Source organism: Hyla sarda, chromosome 6, assembly GCF_029499605.1.
Source record: "Hyla sarda isolate aHylSar1 chromosome 6, aHylSar1.hap1, whole genome shotgun sequence".
NCBI classification, from domain to species: domain Eukaryota; kingdom Metazoa; phylum Chordata; class Amphibia; order Anura; family Hylidae; genus Hyla; species Hyla sarda.
In genome coordinates, this window is record NC_079194.1 from 278017600 (window position 1) to 278040246 (window position 22647).

The 22647-nt window shown below is 45.0% G+C and overlaps 1 protein-coding gene across 12 annotated transcripts in view; it reads right to left on the reverse strand.

Moving 5' to 3' along the window:
- Nucleotides 1-22647, reverse strand: part of NRXN2 (neurexin 2) — a gene marked incomplete at its 5' end in the record, with an annotated part of 790596 nt that overhangs the window by 383121 nt on the left and 384828 nt on the right. For all 12 annotated transcript variants that reach the window (XM_056527422.1, XM_056527430.1, XM_056527429.1 and 9 more), the window contains 3 exon segments: nucleotides 6696-6899; nucleotides 13039-13422; nucleotides 15668-16139. In XM_056527422.1, coding sequence (XP_056383397.1) covers nucleotides 6696-6899; nucleotides 13039-13422; nucleotides 15668-16139 — 1060 coding nt within the window.

Here is a 22647-nt window from a genome sequence, read left to right on the forward strand (position 1 = left end):
GCGCCGCTGATTGGCGCAGTGGTTCCAATTAGAGTTATCACCTGTGCACTCCCTATATTACCTCACTTCCCTTGCACTCCCTTGCCGGATCTTGTTGCCTTAGTGCCAGTGAAAGCGTTCCTTGTGTGTCCCTTGCCAGTGTTTCCAGACCTTCTGCCGTTGCCCCTGACTACGATCCTTGCTGCCTGCCCCGACCTTCTGCTACGTCCGACCTTGCTTCTGCCTACTCCCTTGTACCGCGCCTATCTTCAGCAGCCAGAGAGGTGAGCCGTTGCTAGTGGATACGACCTGGTCACTACCGCCGCAGCAAGACCATCCCGCTTTGCGGCGGGCTCTGGTGAAAACCAGTAGTGGCTTAGAACCGGTCCACTAGCACGGTCCACGCCAATCCCTCTCTGGCACAGAGGGTCCACTACCTGCCAGCCGGCATCGTGACAGTAGATCCGGCCATGGATCCCGCTGAAGTTCCTCTGCCAGTTGTCGCTGACCTCACCACGGTGGTCGCCCAGCAGTCACAACAGATTGCGCAACAAGGCCAACAGCTGTCTCAACTGACCGTTATGCTACAACAGTTGCTACCACAGCTTCAGCAGTCATCTCCTCCGCCAGCTCCTGCACCTCCTCCGCAGCGAGTGGCCGCTCCTGGGATACGCTTATCCTTGCCGGATAAGTTTGATGGGGACTCTAAGTTTTGCCGTGGCTTCCTTTCCCAATGTTCCCTGCATCTGGAGATGATGTCGGACCTGTTTCCCACTGAAAGGTCTAAGGTGGCTTTCGTAGTCAGTCTTCTGTCCGGAAAAGCCCTGTCATGGGCCACACCGCTCTGGGACCGCAATGACCCCGTCACTGCCTCAGTACACTCCTTCTTCTCGGAAATCCGAAGTGTCTTTGAGGAACCTGCCCGAGCCTCTTCTGCTGAGACTGCCCTGTTGAACCTGGTCCAGGGTAATTCTTCCGTTGGCGAGTATGCCGTACAATTCCGTACACTTGCTTCAGAATTGTCCTGGAATAATGAGGCCCTCTGCGCGACCTTCAAAAAAGGCCTATCCAGCAACATTAAAGATGTTCTGGCCGCACGAGAAATTCCTGCTAATCTACATGAACTTATTCACCTAGCCACTCGCATTGACATGCGTTTTTCTGAAAGGCGTCAGGAACTCCGCCAAGATATGGACTCTGTTCGCACGAGGCGTTTCGTCTCCTCGGCTCCTCTCTCCTCTGGTCCCCTGCAATCTGTTCCTGTGCCTCCCGCCGTGGAGGCTATGCAGGTCGACCGGTCTCGCCTGACACCTCAAGAGAGGACACGACGCCGTATGGAGAACCTCTGCCTGTACTGTGCTAGTACCGAACACTTCCTGAGGGATTGTCCTATCCGTCCTCCCCGCCTGGAAAGACGTACGCTGACTCCGCACAAGGGTGAGACAGTCCTTGATGTCTACTCTGCTTCTCCACGTCTTACTGTGCCTGTGCGGATGTCTGCTTCTGCCTTCTCCTTCTCTACAGTGGCCTTCTTGGACTCTGGTTCTGCAGGAAATTTTATTTTGGCCTCTCTCGTCAACAGGTTCAACATCCCAGTGACCAGTCTCGCCAGACCCCTCTACATCAATTGTGTAAATAATGAAAGATTGGACTGTACCATACGTTTCCGCACGGAGCCCCTTCTTATGAGCATCGGATCTCATCATGAGAGGATTGAACTTTTGGTCCTCCCCAATTGCACCTCGGAGATTCTCCTTGGACTTCCCTGGCTTCAACTTCATTCCCCAACCCTGGATTGGTCCACTGGGGAGATCAAGAGTTGGGGGTCCTCTTGTTCCAAGAACTGTCTAAAACCGGTTCCCAGTAACCCTTGCCGTAACTCTGTGGTTCCTCCAGTAACCGGTCTCCCCAAGGCCTATATGGACTTCGCGGATGTTTTCTGCAAAAAACAAGCTGAGACTCTACCTCCTCACAGGCCTTATGATTGCCCTATCGACCTCCTCCCGGGTACTACTCCACCCCGGGGCAGAATTTATCCTCTCTCTGCCCCAGAGACTCTTGCCATGTCCGAATACGTCCAGGAGAATCTAAAAAGGGGCTTTATCCGTAAATCCTCCTCTCCTGCCGGAGCCGGATTTTTCTTTGTCTCCAAAAAAGATGGCTCCCTACGTCCTTGCATTGACTACCGCGGTCTTAATAAAATCACGGTTAAGAACCGCTACCCCTTACCCCTCATCTCTGAACTCTTTGATCGCCTCCAAGGTGCCCACATCTTCACTAAATTGGACTTAAGAGGCGCCTATAACCTCATCCGCATCAGAGAGGGGGACGAGTGGAAAACGGCATTTAACACCAGAGATGGACACTTTGAGTATCTGGTCATGCCCTTTGGACTGTGCAATGCCCCTGCCGTCTTCCAAGACTTTGTCAATGAAATTTTTCGTGATCTATTATACTCCTGTGTTGTGGTATATCTGGACGATATCCTAATTTTTTCTGCCAATCTAGAGGAACACCGCCGGCATGTCCGTATGGTTCTTCAGAGACTTCGTGACAACCAACTCTATGCCAAAATTGAGAAATGTCTGTTTGAATGCCAATCTCTTCCTTTTCTAGGATATTTGGTCTCTGGCCAGGGACTACAGATGGATCCAGACAAACTCTCTGCCGTCTTAAATTGGCCACGCCCCTCCGGACTCCGTGCTATCCAACGCTTTTTGGGGTTCGCCAATTATTACAGGCAATTTATTCCACATTTTTCTACCATTGTGGCTCCTATCGTGGCTTTAACCAAGAAAAATGCTGATCCCAAGTCCTGGCCTCCTCAAGCAGAAGACTCCTTTAAACAACTCAAGTCTGCCTTTTCTTCGGCTCCCGTGCTCTCCAGACCTGACCCTTCCAAACCCTTCCTATTGGAGGTTGATGCCTCCTCAGTAGGAGCTGGAGCTGTTCTTCTACAAAAAAATCCTTCCGGGCATGCTGTCACTTGTGGTTTTTTCTCTAGGACCTTCTCTCCAGCGGAGAGGAACTACTCCATCGGGGATCGAGAACTTCTAGCCATTAAATTAGCACTTGAGGAATGGAGGCATCTGCTGGAGGGATCAAGATTTCCTGTTATTATCTACACCGACCACAAGAACCTCTCCTACCTCCAGTCGGCCCAACGGCTGAATCCTCGCCAGGCCCGGTGGTCTCTGTTCTTTGCCCGATTTAATTTTGAGATTCACTTTCGTCCTGCCGATAAGAACATTAGAGCCGATGCTCTCTCTCGTTCCTCGGATGCCTCAGAAGTTGATCTCCCTCCGCAACACATCATTCCACCTGACTGCCTGATCTCCACTTCTCCTGCCTCCATCAGACAGATTCCTCCAGGAAAGACCTTTGTTTCTCCACGCCAACGCCTCGGAATCCTCAAATGGGGTCACTCCTCCCATCTCGCAGGTCATGCGGGCATCAAGAAATCTGTGCAACTCATCTCCCGCTTCTATTGGTGGCCAACTCTGGAGACGGATGTTGGGGACTTTGTGCGAGCCTGCACTATCTGTGCCCGGGATAAGACTCCTCGCCAGAAGCCCGCTGGTTTTCTTCATCCTCTGCCTGTCCCCGAACAGCCTTGGTCTCTGATTGGTATGGATTTTATTACTGATTTACCCCCTTCCCGTGGCAACACCGTTATTTGGGTGGTCGTTGATCGATTCTCCAAAATGGCACATTTCATTCCTCTTCCTGGTCTTCCTTCTGCGCCTCAGTTGGCTAAACAATTTTTTGTACACATTTTTCGTCTTCACGGGTTGCCTACGCAGATTGTCTCGGATAGAGGGGTCCAATTCGTGTCTAAATTCTGGAGAGCTCTCTGTAAACAACTCAAGATTAAATTAAATTTTTCCTCTGCATATCATCCCCAGTCCAATGGACAAGTAGAAAGAATTAACCAGATCCTGGGTGATTATTTGCGACATTTTGTTTCCTCCCGCCAGGATGACTGGGCAGATCTCCTTCCATGGGCCGAATTCTCGTATAACTTCAGGGTCTCTGAATCTTCCTCCAAATCCCCATTTTTCGTGGTGTACGGCCGTCACCCTCTTCCCCCCCTCCCTACCCCCTTGCCCTCTGGTCTGCCCGCTGTGGATGAAATTTCTCGTGACCTTTCCATTATATGGAGAGAGACCCAAAATTCTCTCTTACAGGCTTCTTCACGCATGAAGAGGTTCGCGGATAAGAAAAGAAGAGCTCCCCCCGTTTTTTCCCCTGGAGACAAGGTATGGCTCTCCGCTAAATATGTCCGCTTCCGTGTCCCTAGCTACAAGTTGGGACCACGCTATCTTGGTCCTTTCAAAATTCTGTGTCAAATTAATCCTGTCTCTTATAAACTTCTTCTTCCTCCTTCTCTTCGTATCCCTAATGCCTTTCACGTCTCTCTTCTCAAACCACTCATCCTCAACCGTTTTTCTCCCAAATCTGTTCCTCCCACTCCTGTTTCCGGCTCCTCGGACGTCTTCTCGGTCAAGGAGATTTTGGCTGCCAAAAAGGTCAGAGGAAAAAATTTTTTTTTAGTAGACTGGGAGGGTTGTGGTCCTGAAGAGAGATCCTGGGAACCTGAGGACAACATCCTTGACAAAAGTCTGCTCCTCAGGTTCTCAGGCTCCAAGAAGAGGGGGAGACCCAAGGGGGGGGGTACTGTTACGCCGAGCGCTCCGGGTTCCCGCTCCTCCCCGGAGCGCTCGCTTCACCTCCTCCGCTGCAGCGCCCCGGTCACGTCCTCTGACCCGGGGCGCTGCGATCCTGCTGCTAGCCGGGATGCGATTCGCGATGCGGGTAGCGCCCGCTCGCGATGCGCACCCCGGCTCTCCTACCTGACTCGCTCCCCGTCTGTTCTGTCCCGGCGCGCGCGGCCCCGCTCCCTAGGGCGCGCGCGCGTCGGGTCTCTGCGATTTAAAGGGCCACTGCGCCGCTGATTGGCGCAGTGGTTCCAATTAGAGTTATCACCTGTGCACTCCCTATATTACCTCACTTCCCTTGCACTCCCTTGCCGGATCTTGTTGCCTTAGTGCCAGTGAAAGCGTTCCTTGTGTGTCCCTTGCCAGTGTTTCCAGACCTTCTGCCGTTGCCCCTGACTACGATCCTTGCTGCCTGCCCCGACCTTCTGCTACGTCCGACCTTGCTTCTGCCTACTCCCTTGTACCGCGCCTATCTTCAGCAGCCAGAGAGGTGAGCCGTTGCTAGTGGATACGACCTGGTCACTACCGCCGCAGCAAGACCATCCCGCTTTGCGGCGGGCTCTGGTGAAAACCAGTAGTGGCTTAGAACCGGTCCACTAGCACGGTCCACGCCAATCCCTCTCTGGCACAGAGGGTCCACTACCTGCCAGCCGGCATCGTGACAGTAGGCCTATGATAACATGCCTTTCACTGAATATACTGGACTAACACATCCAATTTAGGTAAGTCAAGACCAAACAAATACCAAAATTACAACCAAATTACAACCAAATACCAAAATTACAACCAAAATTAAAACCCTATTACAAATGTAAACTAAAAGAATCATGCAAGAATTGGTAAGTATACAAAAATGGGAATCTCCTATTCAGAAATCCACCTAAGGGTCAATACCCATATAACTCCCTCGGTATAACTCAGTTATATGGTGATTAACCCTTAGGTTCATATCTGAATAGGATATTCCTATTTTTGCATACTTACCGATTCAGGAGTTATATGGGGATTGACCCCTAGCTGGATCTCTGAATAGGAGATTCCCATTGTTATATACTTACCGATTCTTGCATGATTCTTATAGTTTATATTTGTAATAGGGTTTTAGGTAATTTTGTAATAAAGATGATATTTTAGCTATTTTGGAATTTTTTTGGCCTATGCTAACATGGTGCAATTCAAATAGTCAGCTATGCTATACATGAATCCATAGTTGTAATGAGTCCTCCAGACCAAAGGTTTCTCTTCTATGGCTAAACAAGAGACCAAGTTGCCCCAGGTTCTAATATGTCTGGTGGAAACAAACTCAAACTCCGACATAGTCTCCCCCCCCCCCCAAAAAAAAAAAAAAAAGAAAAGCAATGAGACAGCTGTATTGGTACAACTATGTAAATATTTTGATATCTTCTAGCTAAATGGGGACTCATATCTCAGAAGGGTAATGTGGAGGGAAATAATTATCTGGTGACAATCTTCACCAACAAGAGAAAGTGATTCTCCCCCTTCTATTATTCTATTCCGCAGAGCTTTATTCTCAAGCTGACAGCGTTTACACACCAATGATTAAGCCTTAAATAGAGATATATGAAGCTGGTGAAACTCCCCAACGTATGACAAAGCGGCTGAAGTCAAAGTGACTAAGCAGAAGGATAAACGATACTTAACAATACCAATATTTAACCATGTAAATCACTGATCTGTGTTTTACTGCTCATAAAAGGACTAGTTTGTCTCTGTGACTTTAGCCATCAGCTTAAAGGGGAACTTCGTTGTCCCAGCTATTGGAACATTTTGTTCCGAAAGCTGGGTGCAGGTTACGGGAGTTGTGCCATCACGACCATGCACCCTCATTGCAATAGACTTGCATTGAGGGGGCGTGACATCATGACTCCCGCAACCCGCACCCGCGTTCAGAACAACATCTTCCGAAAGCTGGGGCAGTGGAGTACCCCTTTAACAAGGTTACATTCTGTTTAAGAAAGGAGGACTTGGAAGAGATACCTAGGTTTACTGTGAGCTTCACTTTTCCCCCATCGAGTTCTAGACGTAATGTATCCGCAGACTCTTTGGAGGTGGTCGCGAGAAGAAGTCCGTAAGCTCTCTGGGACATGAAACGTAGAGAGACATCTTCTGCTTCTGTGTGTGTGACTCCGGGAAGCAGGACCTTGAGGTACATGCTGCCATCATAGCTCAGGACTGCTGCTTCTGTAACGAGAGAGGAAGAAAAGGGTGAGACAAGGTAGAGTAACAATGAAACCATGTTGGGGAGGAATGGAGGAGGCCGGGCTTAAAAGAAAAGTTGTTGGATATAATGCAAGATAAAATACATAACAGCACATTTTCCTGGGAACGGTAATGTACACTGAGCAATGGTCTCAAAATAGTAGGCTTGCTTTAGGTTCCGCTCCACCACACTAACCCCACTTAATATAGTCCAGCACACAACAAAGTCCAAGAAGCATACAACAGTGGCATTTCAGTGTGCAGGCCTTTCTTAAGCTCTCAGATGGAGTCATGGGTTCTGCAAAACATGGGTGGAGCAATGATGTTGCTGGTTTCAGATCATGTATGACCAAGATCACCAAAAGCGATCAACACCCTATTGTCAATAATGCCCTACAAGAACTACCACTCCATGCTGATGATCGAGTAATAATGTGGAACATGTCTACGTTTACCTTAAGGGGTGAGGATTTACAATGCCAATGTTAGTTAAAAGGGTACACTAGTGAAAAACAAATGTTTTCAAATCAACTGGTGGCAGAAAGTTATACAGATTTGTGAATTACTTCTATATAAAAATCCTTCCAGTACTTATTGGCTGTTGTATGCTCAAGAGGAAGTTGTGTAGTTCTTTCCAGTCTATCCACAGTGCTCTCTGATGACACCTCTGTCCGTGTTAGGAACCATGTTTGGGGATTTGCTCCTCATCTGGACAGTTCCTGATATGGACAGAGGTGACAGCAGAGAGCACTGTGGTCTGCCAGGAAAGAACTACACAACTTTCTCTGCAGTATACAGCAGCTGATAAGTACTGGAAGGCTTAAGATTTTAAAATAAAAATAATTTACAAATCAGTATAACTTTTTGGCACCAGTTTAACACTCATGTTATTACTCAACAACCAAACCGTCATGAAATGCGATCAGTGCGATCAGTGGGCCCCTATAAGAGGTCCATCAGAATCTACCGCGTCCATGCACATTCTTGCCAGCTGAGTCTGCCTAGCTGGTTAAGAGATGCTGCTATTGTGGATTACAATTTTTTTATCCTGCTGTTTTGGATTACAAATTATATCCTTATTTTAAGGATTACAACGCACAATATGGATCACAGTTTATTACCTGACATCGTGGATTATAGTTTACAACCTGCTGTTTTGGATTACAGTTTATAATCTGCCATTGCTCGCTGCACAATACAGTACAGTCTCCGGAACTAGGAACCTGGGGTTTATAGCTGACTTGTCTCTGGCCAATGCATTGTTCAGTTTAATTCCTTGAATCTCATCAAAACCACTCCTGCCTCTTTAAAGGGGTACTACACCCCTAAACATCATATGCCCTATCCAAAAGACAGGGGATAAGATGTCTTATTGCAGGCGTCCCACCGCTGGGGACCCCCGCAATCTCTGTGCTGCACCCGGCATTTGTTTAGAGTGTCGGGTGCAGTTCCGGAGACTCGTGACGTCACGGCCATTCCCCCGCAATGCAAATCGTGACCGAGTGGGTCGTGGCTGTCATGTCACAAGCCTCAACCCTGCATTGCCCGTCATCCGGCACTAAGCGAAGTTTGCTCCGTGCACCGGATGTCTGTGGTCCCGCAGCCGAGATCGCGGGGGTCCCCAGCAGCGGGACCCCCGCGTTTAGAAACCTTATCCCCTATCATTTGGATAGGGGATAAGATGTCTAGGGGCAGAGTACCCCTTTAAGGCCTCTGAATTAAATGTAACACCTGAAATAAGACAACAGCATTTGATTTGGAATTGCTTTGATTCACACTTTCTACCTGCCATAGCATAACATAGGAAGGAAGAGCTATAACTCTTGAATCCAAGCTTCAAAGATTTAATTAAAGGATAACTCTTATCTGGGACATTTATGGCACATCCAATGTCTCCTAGATGTCTCCTCTAACACCAACATCTAACTTTAAATCCAAGTCTACCTGATCCCCTCTGGCTTGTTTGTGTTAACAGTGTAACACAGCAAGTTATGCTGTTTATGCAACTCCAGAAATTATAGAACAGTGTACCTTGAGGAGCCAGTGCCACACTTTTTTACGTAACTCCCATTAAAGTCAAAGGGAGTTACTCAAACTGCATAAACAAATGCCTCAGTTGTTTTTGGCTTCCCGACCAACTCCAGTGGTCACAAACAAAGATTTCCTGAGAAACTTATTAAAACATCTGTCAGAACCTATAGGGTTATAAGGTTCTGACAGGTTCTTTGTTTGTTTTTGTTACCGGGTTATGCTTAGCTGTCTGGCTGGTCAGCTGACCTTTTGATGAGAGCACCTGCTGGGTTGTCTATTTAACCTGGCAGTTTGCTCTCATTCAGTGCCTGCGAAAGAGTCTAACTCCTGTAGCTAGCGATTTACCCTGTTAAATTCTTGTTTACCTGGTATTAGTGTTGAGCACGAATATTCGAAATGTGAATTTTTACTGCGAATATCGTCACTTTGCGATTTTGCGAATATTTAGAATATAGTGATATATTTATTCGTAATGACGAATATTAAATTCTTGTTTTTACTTTTGCGAATTTACGAATATATATGCGAAAATATGTAAATATGCAAATATTCACGAATATGCAAATTCACTAATATCTGCACTTCCAGTCAGAGGACACTGATCCCTCCCTTCTTTTAGGTGAAATATATAATTGCGCATGTGCACTATGCGAATTTCATTATGAATTTTCGCATGAAACATAGCGAATATGCGAATTTCAGAAATATCGGACGAATATTCATCCGTATATTTGCTAAATATTGCGAATATGGCCCCTGCCGCTCATCACTACCCGGTATCTGTGACTTTTGGCTTTTCTTCTCGACTTCTCACTGGTATTAGCGATTTTGTACTTTCATAACTCCTGGTTTTGATGAGGATAGTGGACATTGACTTATTGTGTGTGAGTGTGTTAGTTTTGTTTCTGTTAGTCTGTCTGCTACCTACTCTACCTTGACCTGAGTCTGTATTATTGTAGTTTATTATTTTGACAGTGACTCCCATCACTTGTCTAGAGAGGGACTGTGGTGACGGTACGTAAGTAGGCAGGGATAGGGGGAGTGGGCAAGAATAGTGTACACTCCTTCCCTGCCCATACGTGATAACATTATTTGATGTCCATTGAGGGGTTATCCACCATAAGGTGATTTTAGTACGTACCTGCCAGACAGTAATGGACATACTTAGGAAGAATCTGATCTCCTAAAGCGGCCGTTCTAAGCCCCGCAAGAAGCTGCGGCCGACACGCCCCCTCCATGTATCTCTACAGCAGCTGCTCCGTGTGAGGGCAGCACGCCCCCTTCCAACAGACTGCCGGGACCCCGTTCAGGAGATCACAGGGGGATAAGTTATCTTTCCCTATCGAACTCCTTTAACTAACAGGACGTCATAAAATGGCTACCTATGCATTAAAATATCAAAAGTCATCATGAAGTTATGTGCGATCTCCACATACTCTATAGTCCTCTAACTTACTTTAGGATAGATGACACTGAAAGTAATTAAATTCTTTCACAATTTCAATAACCATAAATGTATTAACGCTGTAGGAAATTCAGTTACATGAAAGCTTGAACCTAGTTGCAGTATCTAAATATCCTTGCTCTGAGAATTTTAGGTTGACTGCCATATTTCCAGCACATTACCATTTTTATATTTTTATGATAAAAGATTTAAATAAAATGGAGGAAGAGGGGGGGGGGGGTTGGATCTCAGAGGGCACAGTGAGTAGAATTGCAGCTAAAATATGGACACAACAATGCATATATATCAATTAACCCAGCATTACTTAAAGCGTAACTCCGATGTTGGCCTGGTGGCAGTATACATGTTTAAAGTGGTTGTGTAGCAAAAAGTAACTTATCCCCTATCCACAGCAATAAAATAAATTGAAATTGTACGTTTTTGTAAGGCATATGGCAAAACTGAAATGCTAATTGATATTGATATTAAACTGGGATAATTTATGTTTCATTTTCTGATAAAAAAAAATTATAGAAAACTTGAAAAAATAAAATAGTATACCACGCATTTTTTAAGCTAAAATGTTTATCTTAAAGTCTATCTGGGTGTTGTATGCTGATAAACTCTTTCTGGCCCCGCAGAAGCCGCTGCAGTTCAATACAATGCGGCCGCATTAAATCATGTAACTGCAGTGGCTTCTGCGGGGCCAGAGTCCCTCCGCCGCCGCCCGATTCCCTTCGCATCCCTGGATTTCATATTTACCTGTCCTAAGGCGCGCTCCTGCAGACTCTGGTACCAGAATTGTCCTGCGCTGTAGCTGTGCACTGATGAGTGACGTCCTCAACGCAACGTCACTCGTCATTGTGCAGCGCACAGTGACAGGGCAGGAGCCGCCAGAGCCTGCAGGAGCATGCCTTGGGGACAGGTAAATATGAAAGCCAGGGATGGGAATCAGTCAGTTACCGCAGCAGCTTTTGCGGGGTCAGAGTTTATCAGGGTATATACGCACCCTCATTTTACCAAGGATATTTGGGTAAAAAAAAATTTTAACCCAAATTTCCTTGGAAAATGAGGGTGCGTGTTATAGGCCGGTGCGTGGTATACCCTGATAAATACAGTAAATAGCTCTGTTCTTTGTTGTGTTCTGACCCCTATAACTTTTAAAATTTTCAACCTATGGAGCTATGTTAGGGTTAACTCTTGCACCAGGAGCTGTAGTTTTAATGTAATAATTTAAAAGTTCTGACAATTAATATTTTTACCTGGGAGATATTTGTAATAAACATTTTTTATTTTATTTTTTTTACACTTTATTGCATTACATTGATATATGTAATCGGTGCTCTGTTGCTAAAGTCTGCCATAGGGCTTTAACAATTGCAGATCCATGGAAGACACTGGGGCCTCAGGCTGCCCGAGCAACCCATCAGCCCCCTACAATTACAACATGGGGACCGATGGGGCCGTTAGACACCAGGAAGGGGTGGGATTTAGTGATTAAATTCCGCAATCCCTATTGAGTGCAGCATTTAAACAGTTACATGATGAGCATCAAAGTGATCTCCAATGTGCACCATTAATGGCAGATGTCTGCTGCTGAAAGCAGCAGCCATTTGTTGGTTACTGGCGGGACCCGACTCCCTCACCTGCGTCATGCTCCCTCACCTGCTCCATAATGTACATGTATGTCATGGGTTGGAAAAGGGTTAAACAGGTATTCTGACACTAGACCAACATTGTAGTTATGCTTTAAGTAATGCTGAGTTAAAAAATGTATATGTATTTTTTGTGTCTGTATTATGGCAATAAGTCCAAGCCCCCAGTTCAGATCTTTAAAACTCTGGTCAGGTTGGTACTTGAGGCCATAACACAGACACAAAAATCTATCCATATTTTTGGCATACTTTAAGGCTAAATTCATATGGCCTTTGTGCTCTGACCCCCCAAAATGAGCCGAACAGACCATAAATGGGTCGGTGCACAACTGACAGATGCTGAATCCTGACAGATCCCAATGACTTGGATAGGGTCCATTGGGCTTTTCAATATTTTAGCGAGCAGAAATATTTGTCAAATATTTTAGGAGTTGAGCAGAGAAAAAAAAAAAGACTGGACATGCAGTATTTTGTCTACACGTAAAGGGGTACTCCACTGCCCCAGCGTTCTGAACATTTTGTTTCAAATGCTTGGAGCAAGTGGCAGGGTCGTGACTTCACAGCCACGCCCCTCGTGATGTGCCGTCAAGCCCCCTTAATGCAAGTCTATTGGAGGGGGCGTGGCAATTCAAGTGGCTATAGACTTGAATTAAGGGGGCTTCACGGCACATTACGAGGGGCGTGGCCATGACGTCACGACCCTGCCACCCGCACCCAGCGTTCTAAACGAACACCAGGTACTTCACAGAGATCGCAGGTGTCCCAGCTGCGCCCCCCCCCCCCCCCCCCCCCCCCGCGCGATCCGACATCTTTTCCCCTATTCTCTGGATAGGGGATAAGAGGTCTATGGGAGGAGTACCCCTTTACCTTCTATCCGTCCGACAGACTAAGCTCCCTTTACCACAGATTAGACACACTTATATGTTTACGCTTCCCACCAATGTGTTGGAGATGATATTCTGCATTCATGATTTACTTGTACGTTACTTACCTCTCTCACATGTGTTCCCAAGGTATCCTGTCCCCACACAGTCACAAATAAAGCGGTTCCAGCCTTCCCTACATTGCCCTCCATTTCTACATGGAGAAGTTGTACAGTGGCGTTGTGTTTCTCGAGTACAAAAAGGAGCGACACCTGCAGCCCCCGATAACTCAGCTAGCCTTCGAATGTCTCTACTTTTGCCATCTACAAAAAGGTCCCGAATGCAACCTACGAATCCCAAGCCGAGGGAGGCTGTCCAGACTTCAGGAGGAAGCTGAAGATCTTCTCTCGGTTCAGGGAGACCTCCTAGGTACATTTCTCCATCAAGGTCAAGAATTTCACTTTCGCCTCCAACTTGGAAGGGTGTGTTTCTACTGTTAACTGAGATGGAACCTAAGGAAAGCAAAATAAAGGTCATTTATATAATAAAGAGTATACAGCAAAAATTATTATAGTAATTATGAATGAAATCTTTGGATTTGTTTAACAAAGTTCTTTCAGGCCTAATTAAGACCAAATGCAACTGAATGGGGGAGAAATTTATCAAAACCTATGTAGAGGAAAAGTTGACCAGGTGCTTATAGCAACCAATCAGATCGCTTCTTTCATTTTTCAGAGGCCCTTTCAAAAATTAAAAAAGGTAACTGATTGGTTGCTATGGGCAACTGGACAACTTTTCCTCTGCACAGGTTTTGAGAAATCTCCCCCTATTAGTCTATATTCTGGAGGCGGATCTGTATTACGGAGATAGTTCTTGGCCCAACCAGGGGTCTAGTAAACCCAATAAGACTATGTTCACAAATGTGCAAAATGTCTGCCCGGAGAACATTGGCAGACATGCCGCACATCTGAATGTTCCACCGGTAGACCACATCATAAATGGCAATGTTTTTTCCGAGCGGAATCAGAAGGAACAACGAACATGATCATTGTTTCTGCAACGTCGAAATCGGGATTTTTTTGCAGCAAACGTTTCCGAAACGGAAATTCCGCCATGATGAAGCAAAATCCCATTGAAATCTATGGGACTCTACTCTACTACTGCAGCAGAATTTTCTAGTTAAATATTTCCACGGAATTCCACTCGGAATCGTGTGAACATGGCCTTATTCTAGTCAGGCTAGGCCTTGCAGCCCTAATATAGATGCAAACATAAGGCCGCATTACAGGTGCTTTAGTAAAGCATTAAAGATTATGACACAAAGGATTATTACACAAAATGTAAAATTAGTCATAAGGTAGTAAATGAGATATTGGTGGTTAACGTTTAACTAGCTTCTTACTTCTGGTAAAACTGTCTTTCTGTCGGCTTGTTTATTTAAAGACAAATTGGGTTATCCAGGAATAAAAAAAAAAAACAGAACTGTGCGTGATATTGCAGCTCATTTGCGCTAAAGTCAATGGAGCCAAGTTGAAATGCCATATGCAACCTAGGGACAGATGTGGTGGTGTTTTTGGATTACATTTTCTGTTTTTGTTTATGTCTGTGTTATCAGAAAAAAACTATTACTTAAAATATGTATTAACACCTTAAAGGGGTACTCTGCTGCTCAGCGTTTGGAACAAACTATTCCAAATGCTGGAGCCGCACTGGGATCTCATGATGTCATAGTCCCGCCCCCTCAATGCAAGTATATGAGAGGGGGCGTGACAGTTGTCCCACCCCCTCCCATACACTTCCAATGAGGGGGCAGAGCTATGACGTCATGAGATCCTGACGCCGGCTACAGCGTTCAGAACAGTTTGTTCCAAAAGCTGAGCAGCAGAGTACCCCTTTAATCAGCCCCTTTTCATCTTTGTACTTTTGTTTTCTCCTCCGCCCCTTCTAAAAATCATAATGCGTTCAATTTTGCACCTATTTGCTTCTATAAGACGGTATATTTCCGAGCGGTCCTAGCGCCTGACGGAGTGGGCAAATGTGTGGAATGCTCGTCTTTCCGTGTGGATATTCTGCACAAATTCCACCGTTTGAACCTGGCCTAACCCTTTGTGGTCTGTCCCTCAGCCACTGCCTAATCCATTCAACAATAGGGGAATCCAAGCTCAAAGACTACAGTTTATAACTTTGATAAAGATATAAGTAAATTGAAAATAGAGCTCAGAAGGAAAGAAACATTCTAAGACATTATCCTTCACATTGGGGGAGATTTATCAAAACCTGTCAAGAGGTAAAGTTGCCCAGTTGCCCATAGCAACCAATCAGCTTGCTGCTTTCATTTTTAACAAGGCCTCTACAAAATGAAAGAAGCAATCTGATTGGTTGCCATGGGCAACTGGGCAACTTTTCCTTTGCAGAGGTTTTGATAAATCTCCCCCATTATCCCCAATATTCTGGCTAAGCACATAGGGGGAGATTTATCAAAACCTGTGCAGAGCAAAAGTTGCCCAGTTGCCCATAGCAACCAATCAGATCACTTCTTTCATTATTAACAAGGCCTCTGAAAAATGAAAGAAGCGATCTGATTGGTTGCTATGGGCAACTGGGCAACTTTTGCTCTGCACAGGTTTTGATAAATCTCCCCCATATTCTCCAAAAGAAATGATCTCTTTCCGTTGGTATCCTACGTGGAGTTCGAACATTTTATTCATTTCAGTCCATGCAAATTTTATAGTATGTCAAAAAAGTAATAATACAAACCTTTTCTGCCATCTCTTTGGATGTCAACATGGCACCAATCTCCATCATTGACCTTTTTGTGACTTGCTTTCACTTTAATTCCTCCAGAACCAAGATCAAGCAGTAAATACAGCGTTCCCTCCAGTAACTCCACTGCAAAGTAATCTGCTTTCGGTGGTCTTTCTGGCCTTCCAGTTGCCACTGATCCTGGAACAGCTCCTGCTGGGCCACTACCAGTTCGTGGTCTGCCCTGACTGAAAAGTAGAAGACCATTGGGCTCTGTTGTCCTAAAATCAAAAGATATTGATCCGGCTTTCTTGGTCTCCCATCGAGGAAGGCGTAGAAAGGCTTCAGCCACTTGAAATGTCACGGGATCCAATGAGGGAACATTTTCACAACGGAAGAGGAGCTCACCACTTAGTCTCATCTTTGAGTCACCATCGGCAGCAAGGCGGGATAGTTCTAGTTTGAAATCATTGTTTTTGTATACAACCTGGTGTGAGAAAGTTTAGGGAGAGGAAGTCACAAATATTGTTACAGGCATTTTTCATTTTTATGTCAACGAGGCTTATAGGGGTACTCCAGTGGAAGAATTTTTTTTTTTTAAATCAACTGGTGCCAGAAAGTAAAACAGATTTTAAATTACTTCTATTTCAAGACCTTATCCTTACAGTACTTATTAGCTGCTGTATACTACAGAGGAAGTTCTTTTCTTTTTGAATTTCTTTTCTGTCTGACCACAGTGCTCTCTACTGACACATCTGTCCATGTCAGGAACTGTCCAGAGCAGGAGCAAATGCCCATAGCAAACCTCTCCTGTTCTGGACAGTTCCTGACATGGACACAGGTGTCAGTAGAGAGCACAGTGGTCAGACTGAAACGACCTCCAGAAAGAAGTACCACTTCCTCTGGAGCATACAGCAGCTAATAAGTACTTGAGGATTAAGATTTTTAAATAGAAGTAATTTACAAATCTGCGTAACCCTTTAAGGACCACAGGTTTTTCTGTTTTTGCACTTTCATTTTTTTCCTCATCACTTTCTAAAAATCATAACACTTTCAATTTTGCATCTACAGGCTCATATGAGAGCTTATTTTTTGTGTTACCAATTGTACTTTGTAATGACATCAATCAATTCACCACTAAATGTATGGCGAACCCAGAAAAAAAATATTAGTGGGGCAAAATTGGAAAAAAAAAGTAATTTAGTAACTTGTGGGGGCTTCTTAGCTGCTGTATGCTCCAAAGGAAGTTGTATTTCTTTCTGGAGGTCTTTTCAGTCTGACCACAGTGCTCTCTGCTGACACCTCTGTCCGCATCAGGAACTGTCCAGAGCAGAAGAGGTTTGCTATGGGGATTTGCTCCTGCTCTGGATAGTTCCTGACATGGACAGAAGTGTCAGTAGAGAGCACTGTGGTCAGACAGAAAATAAATTTAAAAAAGAAAAGAACTTCATCTGGAGCATACAGCAGCTGATAAGTACTGGAAGGGTTAAGATTATTCAATAGAAGTAATTTACAAATCTGTTTAACTCTCTGGCACCAGTTGATTTTTTATAATATTTTTCTTCCACCGGAGTACCCCTTTAACGTCCTGCCCTCCGGCCCCGGTCTTCTTTTGGAGCCTAACATGTGCCACTGCGCTCAGATAATCACCAGTCACTGCAATGTCCCATCTCGGCTGGTAATAGGGTGAGCATCAGTGTCTTGTAACGTGCCCGAACTTCTTCCTGGTGCCCGGGCCCATTACATAACACTGTCGCTCAGCCTATCAGCCTATCAGCGATTAGCTGAGCCGCATTGCGACCTGTTGGGCACCAAAAGCCAGAAGAAATCTGGGGCCGGAAGACAGGACGGCAATATCAGCGGCACTGAGAGAGGGGCAGTAGATAAGTTAAAGTTTATTATTTTTACTCTGGCAGCCCATGCAAAATGGGTAAAAAAACTATTCACTGGTGTTCTCCTTTAAAGGGGTATTCCAGGATTATGTTTTTCTTTCAGCCTTTGAGCCTATGATGCCAAGTTATAATTCTGTGTGATGTGCTTCTATTACCTCCGTGCACTACTCTGTCCCATTTTCATGCAAGGGAGCCACACCCGGAAGTGCTGTAGTGTAATTTATTTTATTGTTGTCTCTGACCTTTCCCAGCATTCCATGCAGCCAGAACAATATGTCATAAGTCACAGAAGGGCATGGCTATGCTGCAGTGGGTGGGTGGATAGCAGGGTGGAAAGGATTTACTGAAGTGATGCTATCCACCCACCCAATGCAGTATAGCCACGCCCCCTAGAAACCATGTGACTTATGACATATTGTCTATGGCTGAAAGGAATGTTGGAAAAGGTCAGAAACAACAGTAAAAGACTTTTAACTTGGCATCAAGGGCTCAAAGGCTGAAGAAAAAAAATCTTGGAATTATTCAGGAATAGAAAAACAGCTGACAAAAAATCAACTCCAATGGAACTGAGCCGGAATCTGACTCCATTCACTTCAATGGAGCTGAGCTGTAATACCACACACAACCTGAGGACAGCGCTGTTTTTGTAATCCTGGATAACCCCTTTAATCTTTGTACAATGAGAACTTTATATACCAGGCATAGGCAACCTTTGGCACTGCAGATGTTTCGGAATACATCTCCCATGATGCTTTGGCAGCATTTTGGCTGTAAAAGCATCATGGGAAATGTAGTCCACGACATCTGCAGTGCCAAAGGTTGCCCACCTCTGTAATAAATGGGGGAGGGAGATACTGTAATCAAAACAAGCACCGACAAAAATATGGTGCAATTTGTGCCAAATATATGGCTTACATGACTGGCACCATGTTTATTTTAATGTGTTTTAGTCACTTTTTAAACACTTGTGCGCTCTGCTCGACATGGGGGTTATGACTTACCGGAAAATGTTTGTGTCCTCCCTGAAGGGAACCCAAAATGTGCCACTTTTTTGAGCATTTTCAAAGTCGGTGCAAGCTTAAACTAGACAGCTCAGTTTTCTGAACAGTCTTAGGGTGCATTCACACCACGTTTTTGCAATACAGTTCGTGTATCAGGTTTTTGATGAAAAACTGATTCCACAAAACCGGACTAAACTGTATCAAAACGTTTGTACAAATTTTAACCCGTAAACAGTTAAAAACCGTAAAGGGTTTAAAAAATTATGTCTGGTTCCATACGTTTTTTAAGAAAAAAAATTATACGTTTTTAACTTTTCCCTCCATTATGAATAAAGTTCCACTTGTTTGATTGATATTTCAAGAAAAAAAAACTGCAAAGTCAAAAACCATATGGTGAACGGTTCTGTACGGTTCCCATTGACTCCCATGTTAAAAAATAAATGCATACGGTTTAATACAGTTTTTCACCCGGATAAAAAACGTGGTAGGCTACGGTTTTGGGGACGGGAAAAAACTGACAAAACCGTACAGGATGCACAAAGGACACAACCTGATGCATCTTTTGGCATACGGTTTTCAATGGAGAGTCAATGCATACGGTTTTCAATACGGTTCCATACGGTTTTCAAATAGAAAATGCATACGGGAACTGTATTGCAAAAACGTGGTGTGAATGCACCCTTAAACACTGTTATAAATTTGGCGCATTAGTAGAGTGTATGTCCCCCCACTTCCTTCCATTTTCAAGTAGATCAAAAGAAAGCTCAGAGTCCATAGGGAAGTATGTCGAGATCAAGCGGATACACCGCGATGACTAAAATATTCCACAGAGGGCATTCGCTCGCCTTATTGTGTTCAAGATGGAACCGCCTATAACAGCATGCATTCTTAAAGGGGTACTCCGATGAAAACCTTTTTTCTTTCAAATCAACTGGTGGCAGAAAGTTAAACATATTTGTAAATGACTTCTATTAAAAAATCTTAATCCTTCCAGTACTTATTAACTGCTGAATGCTACAGAGGAAATTCCTTTCTTTTTGGAACACTGATGACATCACAAACACAGTGCTCTCTGCTGACATCTCTGTCCATTTTAGCAACCATGCATAGCAGATGCATAGCAGATGTATGCTAAGGGCAGCATGGTGGCTCAGTGGTTAGCACTGCTGCCTTGCAGTGCTGGGGACTTGGGTTCAAATCCCACTAAGGACAACAATACATAAAGCATTATTGTTATTATAATGACGTCAGCAGAGAGAACTGTGGTCGTGATGTCATCAGAGAGCATTCCAAAAAGAAAAGAATTTCCTCTGCAGCATTCAGCAGCTAATAAGTACAGGAAGGATTAAGATTTTTTAATAGAGGTAATTTACAAATATGTTTAACTTTCTGCCACCAGTTGATTTAAAAGAAAAAAGGTTTTCACCGGAGTACCCCTTTAAAGAAATACCGCCATATCCAAGAGGGTCGGTAGTAGAGTTCATCCATAATGAGTGTGAAGTAAACATACTGGGGGAGATTTATCAATACCCAGAAGAAAAGTTGCTGAGTAGCCCATAGCAACCAATCAGATCGCTTCTTTCATTTTTCACTGGCCTCTTTATAAAAGAAAGAAGCGATCTGATTGGTTGCTATGGGCAACTCAGCAACTTTTCCTCTGGACAGGTTTTGATAAATCTCCCCCCCATGTGTGGCAATAGCTGGAAGCTACACACACACTCAAAAAAATATCCCTGTAGTTCGGTGCAGATCTTTACGGGAACTGTACTGACATATTTTTCCATTTAAGGTTTGCGCCAAACTCCTGGAATTTTTTTTTTTTTTTGCAACCCTTTGTATATTAAATTTTTTTGCAGCTCTTTGTATATTTGATTGGCTGTCCGGTCATGTTGGGAGTTGTAGTTTTGCTACAGCCGGAGGCATGCTGGTTAGGAAACACTGTTTTAGAGACTCAAAATCCCATCTTGATTATGTTGAACCCTGACATAATGACTTACTTATTCTTCACCGCAGTGGCACCAATGCTTAAAGGGGTTCTCCGCCCCTAGACATATCCCCTATCCAAAGCATCTCCGTGCAGCACCCCGCGTTCTAAAACAGTATGTTTAGAACGCTGGGTTCTCGCGGCAGGAGACGTGACGTCATGCTACGCCCCCTAGCAGACCTGAATGGAGGGGGCGTGAAGGCCTTTGAATAGGGGATAAGATGTCTAGGGGTGGAGTGCCCCTTTAATGGTTGCGAGACTGTGTGTGGAGTCATGTGGTGTACGAAAAACACATGAACGTTGCAAAACATAATTTTTTTTGCCCTCTAGGAGGTGCGGGGAACCATTTGATGCTTTATGAGTCTGCTAAGGGTTAGGTTGTGCTCAAAGTGGCTCTCATCTGTCCTAAAGTGTAGTTGAGGGTTCTCTGGGAATATACCCCCTGCCACCCCCTGTTTCTTGAGGTGTTGCACCAACCACTTTTGCCCTGCACCATAGTCGGTCCCCTAGACTGAAGCCCACTACCTTTTCATGGAATTGACTCCCAACCACCATCAGTTATCAATGTACAAATGTGCACATTGCCAGAATCGCTTCACAATAAATATCCGGTCCTGGACCACAGAGTGATAATACAGTCTAAACCTAAGTCAGTCCTTGTTAGCTGAAGGGTGCCACTCTTAAAGGAGGGCACATCTTTAACATGACACAGGTTAACTTTAACCACCAATACAGAGAACCTGCATGGTGGTCTTTTCTCTAGACCTAGCTTCCTTTGAAAGGAGGATAGGCTTGTCCTATTTTTCTTTGATGGTTCCTGGAGTTTTTCAGGCCCCAAACTAGGCCTCAAGTCCACTAGTCCCCTCACTATACACAGGCTAATGCTCACTCATTCTGCTTGTTTTCCAAGGACCAGTGGTTAAAGGACAACTGTAGTGGTACAGTTTTATATATGCCCATGCCCAGGCCTCAAAAATAAACAAAATAAACTCATACATACCTTCCTACGAGCCCCTGTTGGTCCGGCACAGGCCTCACGGTCCGGCAGCGCTGACATCCTTCCACTTCCTGGGGACGGGGACGCCGCAGAGCCGTCGGTGTATCATCGGCCGTAGCGATGTCCCACCCCGGCTGGTGATAGGCTGAGCCCATTGTCATGTAAGGAGCTCTGGCCGGCTTCTTACATGACAGTGGGGTCAGCCTATCACCAGCCGGGGCGGGACATCGCTACGGCCAGTGATACGCCGATGGCTCTGCGGCGTCCCCAGGAAGTGGAATGACGTCAGTGCTGCCAGACCGTGAGGCCTGTGCCGCACCAACGGGGGCTCGTAGGAAGGTAGGAAGGTATGTATGAGTTTATTTTGTTTATTTTTGAGGCCCGGGCACGGGCATATGTAAAACTGTACCACTACAGTTGTCCTTTAAACTCAGACCTACTTCATTACTCCAGTCCACAAGACTGGAACATACATGCCCCTTCTCACTGTCACCTGGTTGACTTCTTTCTTTCAGGGTTCTAGTCTCACAGAGTACACAATGGCCCAGCTATAGTTCTTACGGATTCAACCTCTCTTGTGGCTAAAGTCTCCAACAGCCTATTCAGCCAACAGGAGACTTCGCTAAGCCAGCTCACCAATTGTCTCTACCTCTAGGACCTCAAGGACTCTATTTCTAACCTAGAAAAATCTTTAAAGGGGTATTTCAGGAATAAAAAAACAGGCCTTTTTTTTTCCTTCAAAGACCCCTTGCTGTTTGTCCCCAGTTTGGGTGTGGTTCTGCAGCTCAGTTCCAATGAAGTGAATGGAGCCAAGTTGTAATACCTCACCCAAAGTGGAGACAAGGAGGGCGCTGTCTTTGAAAGAAAAAATGCCTGTTTTTTTTATTCCTGGAATGGACAAGCAGACTGCCAGCGTACCCATTCAGATGAATGGCAGAGTTGCTTGCAGTGAATTTCCAGCAGCGAGAAAGCAGCTGCTAGTTGCTAGTGTGTGAACGCACCCTTAGGCTAAGTTCACACTACCGTTCAGCCCTGTTACCAGATTCTGTTTAAAATGCGGGACCTGTGCAGAGAGAAAATACTGCAAGAAATTATTTTTTTTCTGCTTAGCTTCTAAAAAA